This window comes from Schistocerca americana, chromosome 7, assembly GCF_021461395.2.
Source record: "Schistocerca americana isolate TAMUIC-IGC-003095 chromosome 7, iqSchAmer2.1, whole genome shotgun sequence".
NCBI classification, from domain to species: Eukaryota; Metazoa; Arthropoda; class Insecta; order Orthoptera; family Acrididae; genus Schistocerca; species Schistocerca americana.
The window spans coordinates 157,089,496-157,103,216 of NC_060125.1; the positions used below are offsets into that span (position 1 = coordinate 157,089,496).

Consider the following 13,721-nt stretch of genomic DNA (forward strand, 5'->3'; position numbering starts at 1 on the left):
GAATGGAAGAATGCATGGCAGGGTCTGAGAAGAGGCTTCGTGGAAAACCATCACCTAATCCACGACCCAACCAAAAGGGTTGAAGGCTTCACTCTCAAACACTGGTCGGCTCTAAACAGGTTTCGCACGGGAGTTGGACGATGCAGACAGAAAACAACCAAATGGGGCTATACAGACGATTCGTGTTGTGACTGTGGCGAGGTACAAACAATGGACCATCTTCTGGTTTGTAACATTCATGGTTTCAGAGACGGCTCTTTAATGTCACTCCACAAGTTAACGGACAGTGCCAGGAAATGGCTCCATAATCTTAATGTTAGTGTGTAATTAATTGTCTTCAATGTATGTGATTTTTGTTCTATTTAATGTAATAATGTAGTTTCCCAGACATAATTGTAATGTACAGGGTGTTTCAAAAATGACCGGTATATTTGAAACGGCAATAAAAACTAAACGAGCAGCGATAGAAATACACCGTTTGTTGCAATATACTTGGGACAACAGTACATTTTCAGGCAGACAAACTTTCGAAATTACAGTAGTTACAATTTTCAGCAACAGATGGCGCTGCGGTCTGGGAAACTCTATAGTACGATATTTTCCACATATCCACCATGCGTAGCAATAATATGGCGTAGTCTCTGAATGAAATTACCCGATACCTTTGACAACGTGTCTGGCGGAATGGCTTCACATGCAGATGAGATGTACTGCTTCAGTTGTTCAATTGTTTCTGGATTCTGGCGGTACACCTGGTCTTTCAAGTGTCCCCACAGAAAGAAGTCACAGGGGTTCATGTCTGGCGAATAGGGAGGCCAATCCACGCCGCCTCCTGTATGTTTCGGATAGCCCAAAGCAATCACACGATCATCGAAATATTCATTCAGGAAATTAAAGACGTCGGCCGTGCGATGTGGCCGGGCACCATCTTGCATAAACCACGAGGTGTTCGCAGTGTCGTCTAAGGCAGTTTGTACCGCCACAAATTCACGAAGAATGTCCAGATAGCGTGATGCAGTAATCGTTTCGGATCTGAAAAATGGGCCAATGATTCCTTTGGAGGAAATGGCGACCCAGACCAGTACTTTTTGAGGATGCAGGGACGATGGGACTGCAACATGGGGCTTTTCGGTTCCCCATATGCGCCAGTTCTGTTTATTGACGAAGCCGTCCAGGTAAAGATAAGCTTCGTCAGTAAACCAAATGCTGCCCACATGCATATCGCCGTCATCAATCCTGTGCACTATATCGTTAGCGAATGTCTCTTGTGCAGCAATGGTAGCGGCGCTGAGGGGTTGCTGCGTTTGAATTTTGTATGGATAGAGGTGTAAACTCTGGCGCATGAGACGATACGTGGACGTTGGCGTCATTTGGGCCGCAGCTGCAACACGGCGAACGGAAACCCGAGGCCGCTGTTGGATCACCTGCTGCACTAGCTGCGCGTTGCCCTCTGTGGTTGCCGTACGCGGTCGCCCTACCTTTCCAGCACGTTCATCCGTCATGTTTCCAGTCCGTTGAAATTTTTCAAACAGATCCTTTATTGTATCGCTTTCGGTCCTTTGGTTACATTAAACCTCCGTTGAAAACTTCGTCTTGTTGCAACAACACTGTGTTCTAGGCGGTGGAATTCCAACACCAGAAACATCCTCTGTTCTAAGGAATAAACCATATTGTCTCCAGCACACTTGCACGTTGTGAACAGCACACGCTTACAGCAGAAAGACGACGTACAGAATGGCGCACCCACAGACTGCGTTGTCTTCTATATCTTTCACATCACTTGCAGCGCCATCAGTTGTTGAAAATTGAAACTACTGTAATTTCGAAAGTTTGCCCTCCTGAAAATGTACTGTTGTCCCAAGCATATTGCAACAAACGGTGTATTTCTATCGCTGCTCGTTTCGTTTTTATTGCCGTTTCAAATATACTGGTCATTTTTGAAACACCCTGTAATAACTGATATAATTTGTTCCCACATTGTAAGTTCCAAACGTTTATTGTGATTTATATAAATCTTATCTGTTCTTTCTAAAAAGTATCTGGCAGATCGAATGAGAAATAAATAAAGTCTCACTGGTTTCGCCGTTGAGTTCGTTCGAGCACGACCTGCTGAGACACGGGTGGTCTTGTACTTACCGTCATCGAACCCGGGATTGAAGGGTGCGACGACGGCGCCCGCCAGCAGCCCGCCCACGAAGAGCGGCGTGAAGTGCGGCCCTCCGAGGCTCGCCACGGCCAGCATGTCGCCCGGGCGCAGGCCGAGCCGCCTCAGCTCGCTCGCCGCCACCACTGACCGCCGCGCCAGCTCTCCGAACGTCAGCTGCCTGCCGCCCAGCTCTGGGTACACCTGCAGCCAGCGCCGAGGCCTTCAGCCACGTCCACATCCGTCTCGGTAACTGCAATACGAGCTCCCGTCTCGTTAACAAATATTTTATCTGCATCTATACCTACATAACTAATCACACTTAAGTGCCTCGCTGAGCTTTCTCCAAAGCTGTTTCACAGAGGAAGACCGCACTGCAGTTCCTTCTCTAAATCCTCACACGAACGAAAAAATGGCTGACATCGAAATTGTGGTGTCCGTACTGTGAGACCTTCAGTACACACACCATCAGATTATTTGACTTGTCGCTGTAACGAAGTAGGCCAGTGTCAGCAATATTACTCGTGGTCTTATCGTGGTGTGTTTATCTTCTGCCGTTAGGTCAGACGATAGAAATGCCACTTGCACGCTTAGAGTAGCAGATTGACGGTGACCAACTTTAAACAGAACTTGATTAATTTTCACACACATTTATTAAAATAATAACAAGCACAAAAATTACTTAACTTGGTTCTGGATGCTATTTACAATTGATAATCTGAAGTTCCTTTGGTATTGGTACATTAATCTTATTCTCACATGTACCTCTGATACTCGACAAAAGTGTCTATACATTTGGCTTCATGGCTATGTACAGGAATGTGGTAATCTTATTAGGCGCAGACTGAAACTCGACTATAGCCTGGTACAGACAAATGAAGAACTTGTACAGACTGGTGCAGACAAACGCAGACTGACTAATCGGAGGTCTGTACAGTCGTTATAATACCTCGCGCGTTCTTGTATCACTGCGCGAGTGTGATCCGCGAGGAGAAAAGGTTCTACGTTAGCAGCAGTCTCGTTGGCTGCGTTACATATTAATACACGGATCGGCGAAAGCAGAATTTGGTCCGTCTCTATGGCAGCGCCATCTCGTAGTGCAGAGACGGACGAGCGCTGCACCTGCGCTGTTGTGCTTAGCGAGGCGCGCTCTAGTGTGCGCGCTGACTATGCGGAACTATGCACACAACCGAAATAAGTGTCCAAGGAATAGAAAGCAAATGAAATCACTCAACAGAGGAAAGTCCACTGGACCTGATGGGATACCAATTCGATTCTACACAGACTACGCGAAAGAACTTGCCCCCCTTCCAGCAGCCGTGTACCGCAATTCTCTACAGGAACGGAAGGTTCCAAATGATTGGAAAAGAGCACAGGTAGTTCCAGTTTTCAAGAAGGGTCGCCGAGCATTAAAATTGCTATACCACGAAGATGACGTGTTACAGACGTGAAATTTAACCGACAGGAAGAAGATGCTGTGATATGCAAATGATTAGCTTTTCAGAGCATTCACACAAGGTTGGCGCCGGTGGCGAAACCTACAACGTGCTGACATGATGAAAGTTTCCAACCGATTCCTCATACGCAAACAGCAGTTGACCTGCGTTGCCTGGTGTAACGTTGTTGTGATGCCTCGTGTAAGGAGGAGAAATGCGTACCATCACGTTTTCGACTTTGATAAAGGTCAGATTGTAGCCTATAGCGATTGCGGTTTATCGTATCGCGACATTGCTGCTCGCGTTGGTCGAGTTCCAATGACTGTTAGCAGAATATGGAATTTGTGGGTTCAGGAGGGTAATACGGAACGCCGTGGTGGATCCCAACAGCCTCGTATAACTAGCAGTCGAGATGACAGCATCTTATCCACATGGCTGTAACGGATCGTGCAGCCACGTCTCGATCCCTGAGTCAACAGAGGGGGACGTTTGCAAGACAACAACCATCTGCAGGAACAGTTCGACGACGTTTGCAGCAGCATGGACTATCAGCTCGGAGACTATGGCTGCGATTACTCTTGACGCTGCATCACAAACAAGAGTGTCTGCAGCTCGTGGTCGTGCGGTAGCGTTCTCTCTTCCCGCGCCCGGGTTCCCGGGTTCGATTCCCGACGGGGTCAGGGATTTTCTCTGCCTCGTGATGACTGGGTGTTGTGTGCTGTCCTTAGGTTAGTTAGGTTTAAGTAGTTCTAAGTTCTAGGTGACTGGTGACCATAGATGTTAAGTCCCATAGTGCTCAGAGCCATTTGAACCATTTGAACAGACAAGAGTGCCGGCGATGGTGTACTCAACGACGAACCTGGGTGCACGTATGGCAAAACGTCATTTTTTCGGATGAATCCAGGTTCTGTTTACAGTATCATGATGATGGCATCCGTGTTTGGCAACATCGCGGCGAACGCACATTGGAAGCGTGTATTCGCCATCGCCATACTGTCGTATCACCCGGCGTGATGGTATGGGGTGTCATTGGTTACAAGTCTTGGTCACCTCTTGTTCGCATTGACGGCACTTTGAACAGTGGACGTTACATTTCAGATGTGGTACGACCCGTGGCTCTATCCTTCATTCGATAGCTGCGAAACCCTACATTTCAGCAGGATAATGCACGACCGCATGTTGCACGTCCTGTACGGGCCTTTCTGGATACAGAAAATGTTCGACTTGTGTCCTGGCCAGGATATTCTCCAGATATCTCACCAATTGAAAACGTCTGGTCAATGGTGGCCGAGCAACTGGCTAGTCACAATACGCCAGTCACTACTGTTGATGAACTGTGGTATCGTGTTGAAGCTGCATGGGCAGCTGTACCTGTACATGCCATCCATGCTCTGTTTGACTCAATGCCCAGGCGTATCAAGGCCGTTATTACGGCCAGAGGTGGTTGTTCTGGGTACCGATTTCTCAGGCTCTATGCACCCAAATTGCATGAAAATGTAATCAAATGTTAGTTCTACTATAATATATTTGTCCAATGAATACCCGTTTCCATCTGCATGTATACTTGGTGTAGCAATTTTAGTGGCCAGTAGTGTACAACTTCTACTGCTTGCAGTATGAAAAATATAAATTTTGAATGGAGGCCTCACAAAGGCAAAATATAGCGGAAAATAAAATTAAACAACACCTAACAGCACTCAGATCATAATAGCTATTATGGCAGACTGCAGAGTATGATTGTCTCGTAAGCAATGAACGTGTGTCTGAAACGTGCAACTAAAAGCTGAAAATGTCTGTCACTTGTCAGAGAGTGTCTTCGTTGTTTTAATGATGCAGTGCAATACTTTAGTTTCCATTTCTACAAAGGTGGTTTGAAAAGTTCTCGGATTCACCACGAGAGGTCAGCGCTAGTGCAACTAGTTGTTCACGTGATATTCATAGGACTCTTGCCTGTAAACACGTGCCACGTCAGTGCTCTTGGAAGAGAGCTGTGGTGGTGACGTGGCTCTGTTGTTGTTCCCGTGTAGTGATTTGCGAAGATGGATTACAGCAGTGATTAAATACTTCGTAAAGAAAGGTTGAAAGCAAAGGACATTCAAGCCAATTTCCAGACTGCTCCTTCATTTTCAACTGTTGCCAAGTGGATAAATGAATTTAATTTTGGTCGGGAGAGCTTAGATGATGATTCTCGCGGTTGTCGGCCAAGATGTGTCAGTACTCAAGAAATCGTTGCAAAAGTGCACAAAATGGTCATGGAAGATCGCCGACTGAAAGTGCGGGAAACTGTTCACGCTTGCCAGATGTCATCTGAAAGGGTGTATCACATTTTAATTGAAGAATTAGAAATGGGAAAAATTATCTGCAAGAAAGGTGCCGCGACAAGACAATGCGCGCCCGCACACATGTGTCGTCGCCATGGCAAAATAATACGAACTAAGGTATGAAGTGTTGCCACACCCACCTTATTCACCTGATATGGCTCCGTCAGACTTCCATCTCTTCCCAAAAGTGAAAATTTTTCTTGGTGGACGAAGATTCACTTCAGTCGAAGAACTATTTTGCAGGCCTGGAGGACACTCATTTTCGAGATGGGATTAAGGCACTGTAACATCGTTGGACCAAGTGTATTAATCTACAAGGAGACTACATTGAAAAATAAAAAAAGGTTTCAGTGATGTAAGTACATTTTCTATTCCATTCCGAGAAATTTTCAAACTACCGTCGTAATTCGAGGTCATACCGCAGCAGTTACACACGTAACCCTAAATTTTCGCACAAAGGAAGTATGCAAAATAATAATAATAATAAGTATAGTCCAAAAGTAATGAATTATTATTTCACTGAAGGTTTGATTTGGATTGATGCTTTTCACTTGTTTTAAGTACAACTGCTGTCGTTCAAGTACGAAGCCAAACATTCGCAGCCGCGCGGGGTAACCGTGCGTTCTGGGGCGCCCTGCCACGGTTCGCGCGGCTCTCTCTGTCGGAGGTTCGAATCCACCTTTGGGCATGGTTGTGTGTGTTGTTCTTAGCGTAAGTTAGTTTAAGTTAGATTAAGTAGTGTGTAAACCTAGGGACCACTGACCTCAGCAGTTTGGTCCCATTGGAACTTACCACAAGAATTCCGAACATTCATACAATATCAAAGAGTATCAAATAATGCGTTACTTGTAGTTACTACATAGTCCAGGCTAGCGACTTGAGCACCCGAATGTTTTTCTGTACAATAAGTTTTGTAGAAACTGACTGCGAATTTCGTGATCATAATCTCACCTCTATGTATTTATTTGTTGCGTGTATCTTACTGATTACAGTAAAATAGAATGATACAAAAACATTGTTACTGCATCGACTTGGAATCTTCGGAAAAACATTTATTGCTAATTAAACATAGTGATAAGTGGTGAAACTTCTCGATGCGTACTGAATCAGACATTTTATACAAGCACGTAAAAGAAAAAAGAAAAATTTGTCGATCCCAAAAAATGTGGAACACCGCCCTGGCCTTGATAATGTGCTCAGTTCGATGATGAGAAGAGTAAACATTTATCTTCAGGGATACTGCATTCCAGATGCAGCCACTCAGTGTTTGTTGGATCCGCTACAACTACCATATTTCGCGGATGTTGAATGCTGCGATTCACGTGTTGTTTCAAGTTGTCATAGAAATTTTCTATCGGTTTCGGGCAGCGTGTTTTAAAGGCCAGACGGGTGCGATAATGTGCCTGAATGTTAATCAAACCAAGAACGTATGCAAGCAGCCGTGTGAATAAGCCCATTACAGTGGGGGACAAGACGGTCCACAGGATCTACATCTACATCTACATCCATACTCGGCAAGCCACCTGAGGGTGTGTGGCGGAGGGTACCTTGAGTACCTCTGTCGGTTCTTCTTTCTATTCCAGTCTCGTATTGTTCGTGGAAAGAAAGATTATCAGTATGCCTCTGTGTGGGCTCTAATCTCTCTGTTTTTATCTTGATGGTCTCTTCGCGAGATATACGTAGGAGGGAACAACATACTGCTTGACTCCTCGGTGAAGGTATGTTCTCGAAACTTCAACAAAAGCCTGTACCGAGCTACTGAGCGTCTCTCTTGCAGAGTCTTCCACTGGAGTTTATCAATCATCTCCGTAACGCTTTCGCGATTGCTAAATGATCCTGTAACCAAGCGCGCTGCTCTCCGTTGGATCTTCTCTATCTCTTCTATCAATCCTATCTGGCACGGATCCCACACCGGTGAGCAGTATTCAAGCAGTGGGCGAACAAGTGTGCTGTAACCTACTTCCTTTGTTTTCGGATTGCATTTTCTTAGGATTCTTCCAATGAATCTCAGTCTGGCATCTGCTTTACCGACGATTAATTTTATATGGTCATTTTAAATCACTCCTAATTAAATAAATTACGGAATAACTGCTTCCAGTTGGTGACCTGCTATATTGTAGCTAAATGATAAAGGATCTTTCGTTCTGTGTATTCGCAGCGCGTTACACTTGTCTACAATGAGATTCAATTGCCATTCCCTGCACCATGCGTCAATTCGTTGCAGATCCTCCTGCATTTCATTACAATTTTACATTGTTACAACCTCTCGGTATGCTACAGCATCATCCGCAAAAAGCCTCAGTGAACTTCCGATGTTATCCACAAGGTAATTTATATATATTGTGAATAGCAACGGTCTTACGACACTCCCCTGCGGCACACATGAAAGCACTTTTACTTCAGAAGGCTTCTCTCCATTGAGAATGACATGCTCCGTTCTGTTATCTAGGAATTCTTCAATCCAATCAGACAATTGGTCCGATAGTCCATATGCTCTTACTTTGTTCATTAAACAACTGTGGGGAACTGTATCAAACGCCTTACGGAACTCAAGAAACACGGCATCTACCTGGGAACCCGCGTCTATGGCCCTCTGAGTCTCGTGGACGAATAGCGCGAGCTGGGTTTCACACGATCGTCTTTTTCGAAACCCATGCCGATTCCTACAGAGTAGATTTCTAGTCTCCAGAGTAGTTATTAGGCTCGAACATAATAGGTGTTCCAAAATACTACAACTGGTCGACGTTAGAGATATAGGTCTATAGTTCTGCACATCTGTTCGACGTCCCTTCTTGAAAACGGGGATGACCTGTGCCCTTTTCCAATCTTCTGAAACGCTACCCTCTACTTGAGACCTACGGTACACCGCTGCAAGAAGGGGGCAAGTTCCTTCGCGTACTCTGTGTAAAATCAAACTGGTATCCCATCAGGTCCAGCGGCCTTTCCTCTTTTGAGCGATATAGATGGAAGGGCAACGCTGTCCAAGTGTAATACTGAAATGAACATCCACGTTCATGGTTACGGTATTCTGAATGAGTGGGCCCTAATACTGGTACGAGAAACACCACCAAAACATCACAGAACCAATCTTCTGCGTTCAACAGCCCCTTCACAGAGTGCGGGTTGAAGGCCTCATTGGACCGGTAGTCCATTCATCGCCGTACATCATTTGAGTCCTTTGGCTATGGTTTCAATCTAAGACCTGTGCGACTAAGGAAACAGGCACTGATAACCACACACTCCCTTTAATCCCAAACCAATCAACCACCCATCCTTTGAAAAGAGGAAAAATCGTGATTCGTCGGACTACACTACCCGTCTCCAGTCAACAATCGTCCAGTTTATGTGACTTTTAGCCCACTGAAGAGATGCAGAAATGTGCAATGCTGTGAACATTGATCTTTTCGGAGGAACCCGACTGCAAATGTTTATTGCATGCAGTACGCTCGGAAGGAGGTTGAGATGGCCGTCCATTCACTGTCGGCCGCAGTACCAGTCGGGCTAAAAGCGCTTGCCACCGACAAGGCGTGGTACCCAACTGCGGTTCCTGTCGGTTGCTATAATCGAATGGCCACTGTTCTTACGCCGTTTTATGTGTCTGGGAACAGTACACCATTTTCTGCACAAAGCTTCTTTTGTTTACAGGGTGGTGATGGGCACATCCAGGCACGATAGCTACTCCTCTCATTCTCTCACGTATCCATTCTGATACATTTTACTTTGATGGTGCCATACAACCGATGGTTACGTAGGGACCGCTTTACTGCAGTGACTTAACGTTGGCAGTGGGGCATCGCATGTGCACCTGATACCATTAGTATACGACCTAGAGGGCTCCAAAACGATCATCATGCTCATTTAACTTGGTGACTAATTATTTGCCGGTATGCTTATGTCATCCTAGTCGTCGCTGTCTCCCACTTTAGAAACCAAAATTAAAGTGTCGAGATCCGGTGTGTATACCCACCCCACGGGTGTAGCTTGAGCACTTCACAGATCGGGACAAACATCTTAGGTGGACACTACGATAACAATTGTGTGGGATATTGCCATGCATGATTACGGTTCACGTGTGCCTTTCAACATCCTCAGTGCGGCTTAACTCGTTGTTGAACGCCCAATGTCAAATCGACGCAGCTGTAAAACATTGTGTAATATGATGGTATATATTCACAGACACCCTGAAACGTCCCCTTAGAAAAATTATTGAATTACTGTGCTGATAAACCTCTTACATTATTTGATTTTCGAACAGCTGAGCAGAACTGAACGTACTCAGACATTTCGCTCTTTACCTATTCTGATCAACACTAAACTTACACACAATATTTTTAGTGCAACGCAATCTAACTTTCAATAATCCCTACAAATAATGGCCCTGACTAACATTAACCTATACCTTTCACATATCACTTACCTCACAAAAATCTTCGTTACTCGAACTACTGCAATACAGCGAGCGCCACTACTGCCAGCTAAATAAAAGATTCAAACTACTGAAGGCACTAACTACTGATAGGCATAGTTAGCAAATGAAAGATTTTGATAGAGAACTAACGATGTATTTATCTTAATAGTGTTCAAAAGTCATAGTGTATATAGCAGTTCATGACATCCAGTCTTACAAATTTACTGTCTCTGTCCAGATCATCCTCTCTCAAAACTCCGCCATCTCACTCCCCACATCCACCACTCCTGGCGGCTCACCTCCAACTGCGCAACGCTACGCGCTGTTTTTTAACAGCCAACTGCCCAACACTACAATGGTAGACAACAATGCAAACTAGCCACAGACTGCACACAGCACAGTCAGTGATTTTCATACAGAGCGCTACGTGGCGTTACCAATAAGAAAACCTAAACAGCCTACTTACAACCCGCCACTGATAACGCGGAGCTAAGAGATCGCACCGTATGCTGCACTTTCTTTGAATACAGAGTTGCGAGATAGTGATTATAAACAGAGCAAAGGTGACGGGGCATAGATTTGTTGAGTCCCTCTTATTCGGCCTAGCGGGGTAAAGTTCAGACAGCGACGCATGTCGTCCGAGTTAGTTAACCCAGTGGAAGTCGCTTTTCCTGACGTCTATTCTCATTTTCACATTTAATTTCATTTTACAACAGCAACTGCTTAGCCAAGAACACCGTTTTTTGTATCCCGTTAGATTATTTGATCCAAAGACCTCGTCTTCTCAAATTTTTGACGACGCAGAAGGCATAACCTTATTCCAAAATCGTCTCTAACTCACATGCCAATGTTGCAAAGTTTCCGGTGGTGGAAATAATACAAAGTTCGGAGTGCAGACCTGTATGCATCTAAATGTGGAGCTTGACAAAACCAAGAAAAAACTTTAAAAGAACAGTTCCTGATGAAACACAATATATGCGAGAAAGCGGCCGTGAAAGCTGATTTGAAAATAAAGAAAGGGGCGAGGAGATGTGAAGACCGGTAAAGTGTGGAGTAAGCAACGCAGAACGCAGATAACTGGAAAAAATAGTATGATATGAAGGGCTGTGTGCATAGAAATCAAGGCGTGGTTTAACCAGGGGAAATACTGGTGACAGACAAACAGGTAATTATTCATTGTGACTGACGTATGGCACTCCATCCGATATTCACTACATCCGTGTATAGCGGTTAGAACCAGCGGCAGCTTAACTGAACGCATGTATTTTATCTTCTTGGTCCTCCCCTGGCGGGCCCAATTTTTTCTTTTCATTCTCGCGACGTATTTCCACGAAGTCTCCCCTAGGGAACAGCGGAGGAGACGGAGAAAGAAAGTCACGGCCATATCACAGGCTGTGAGCTGTACTTTTATCACTATGTGTGTACCAATGATACCATCTGCCATGGTGTCCGCTCTGGATTAGGAAAGCGCCTTTCTCTAATTCCACATTGTTGCTGATGTACTAAATGTCTCCGTCACCGCTGTTCTGTGTTATAGTTGTTCAATGAAGTTTTAGAGGGAGAGCCAGTACTTACCAGTGCAACTGCGTCTCCGTGCTGGCGCAATTTCTCCAGAGTGTATCGAGCCAAACTGTCGGGAAGCGGTGCGTTGCTCTTTGGACCGCGCTGAATTTTGTCGTCTTTCGATTGGACCATAGCTGGATCGGATTCGGCGAGTGATAGGAAGAAACGAAGAGTAAACCTTGGTCTCACTACGTATGTGTATGGAGCTACTAACTAACTGCGATGGTTTTCCTTGAGTAAGGCTTTTATAACAAGTGCACGGTGGCTGCAGCCCGTGATATAGTGATATCTTGATGTAGTCCAGTGACCTTTGGATTTTTGCGTGAATGGATCGACGTTGTCGATAGCTGGAAACAAGCGCTTAATGTGTCTGGCCGTGTATCAGCGAGTGCGTTACTCTTAGTATTACATCATGCGCCATTGATAACACGGAGATAAGAGATCGCACCATATGCTGCACCTTCTTTTCGTGCAGAGTTGCGAGATAGTGATTATAAACAGAGCAAAGGTGACGGGGCAGAGATTGTTGAGTCCTTCTTACTCGGCCTGGCGGGGTAAAGTTCAGATACCGACGCACGTCATCCGTGTTTACACACCTCGGCTAGAACTACAAGCATTGCATATCACTGTCATTAGGATGGCGAAAGATTTAGATTGAGTTACTCTTGGTTTCCACACTACCTGGCTTAAAAAATGTACTTGAGGTTCCTCAACAGAATGCAGAATCATGATAGGCATGTTTGGTGAAAGCAATATTTGGACAGTCCTCAGCAAAATATTCTTGAGCTGTCAAATCAAGCGCCATTTAATTCATATTCTCGAATTCAGCAACATGTGCGGGAGTATTGTACCCAGGCGCTTGCCAGAGATATAAAAGCATAGGCTGAAACACTGGAGCAGACAACTGGTATAGAACAATGGAACGCACTTTCATTGTGAAAATTCTATTTCCTAATTTAGTGTCGAAGTCACTGAAGACACTCCTTATGGCGTCTGTTACCATTCATGCATGTATATTATGTTGTCGGAGGAAATATACATCAGAAGACTGATGTATTTTGTTGTACGTATTTTGTTGTTTTTGGCTGAATGATCACTCATTCAATGCCCTTACCCGCAAATGAATAATTTACTTTTGTTACATGCTTGTGACCACTCCAAGAATCACAAAGCAGTATACCACAATTTATTTGCAACATTACCATTAACAGCATTCACAAAAAAGGATTTTCAACGATATTTTTACATTTTCCCACTTGTGCCATCATTGAAATGTATGTTTAGCGGAAGAGTGGTTTCAATAGCCTTTTTAACTTTAGGTCCGAAAGTATTTTTCTGAAGACAAATTTACAGTCTCTTTGCTAGGTGTCCACTCACTGAAAATTCAACATCTGTTTCATAAGTATGAGTTGTTTTGTGTGCACACTGGACAAAGGCCACTGTTGATGTTTCCCCTTTTTTTAGATAGTATCTGATTAGATGTCAGTTCATATTTAAATATTCTTTGACCAGTGTTCCAAATTCATTGTGGTTGTATCTGGAAACTAAGGTTTCCGGTTTATTTCTTCGACAAGACGGAACCCAAAATGGTGAATAACTTGGTCTTCCTCTACGTCTCTGGCTGTCATGAAAGCAGTGATGTATGTACGGCACACTCTACATCTACATTCACACTCCGCAAGCCACCTGACGGTGTGTGGCGGAGGGTACCTTGAGTACCTCTATCGGTTTTCCCTTCTATTCCAGTCTCGTATTGTTCGTGGAAAGAAAGATTGTCGATATGCCTCTGTGCGGGCTCTAATCTCTCTGATTTTATCCTCACGGTCTCTTCGCGAGATATACGTAGGAGG

The 13,721-nt window shown here is 44.6% G+C and overlaps 1 protein-coding gene across 1 annotated transcript in view; it reads right to left on the minus strand.

Annotated features, from left to right (window-relative positions):
• Window positions 1-12,057, minus strand: part of LOC124622561 (4-coumarate--CoA ligase 1-like) — an 82,774-nt gene extending 70,717 nt beyond the window's left edge. Inside the window, exons 1-2 of the mRNA XM_047148301.1 lie at window positions 11,884-12,057; window positions 2,137-2,347 (exon numbers count right to left, since the gene is read on the minus strand). Coding sequence (XP_047004257.1) covers window positions 2,137-2,347; window positions 11,884-12,003 — 331 coding nt within the window. The 5' untranslated portion in view covers window positions 12,004-12,057. The remainder of the gene's footprint in view (window positions 1-2,136; window positions 2,348-11,883) is intronic.
• Window positions 12,058-13,721: the final 1,664 nt, after the last annotated feature.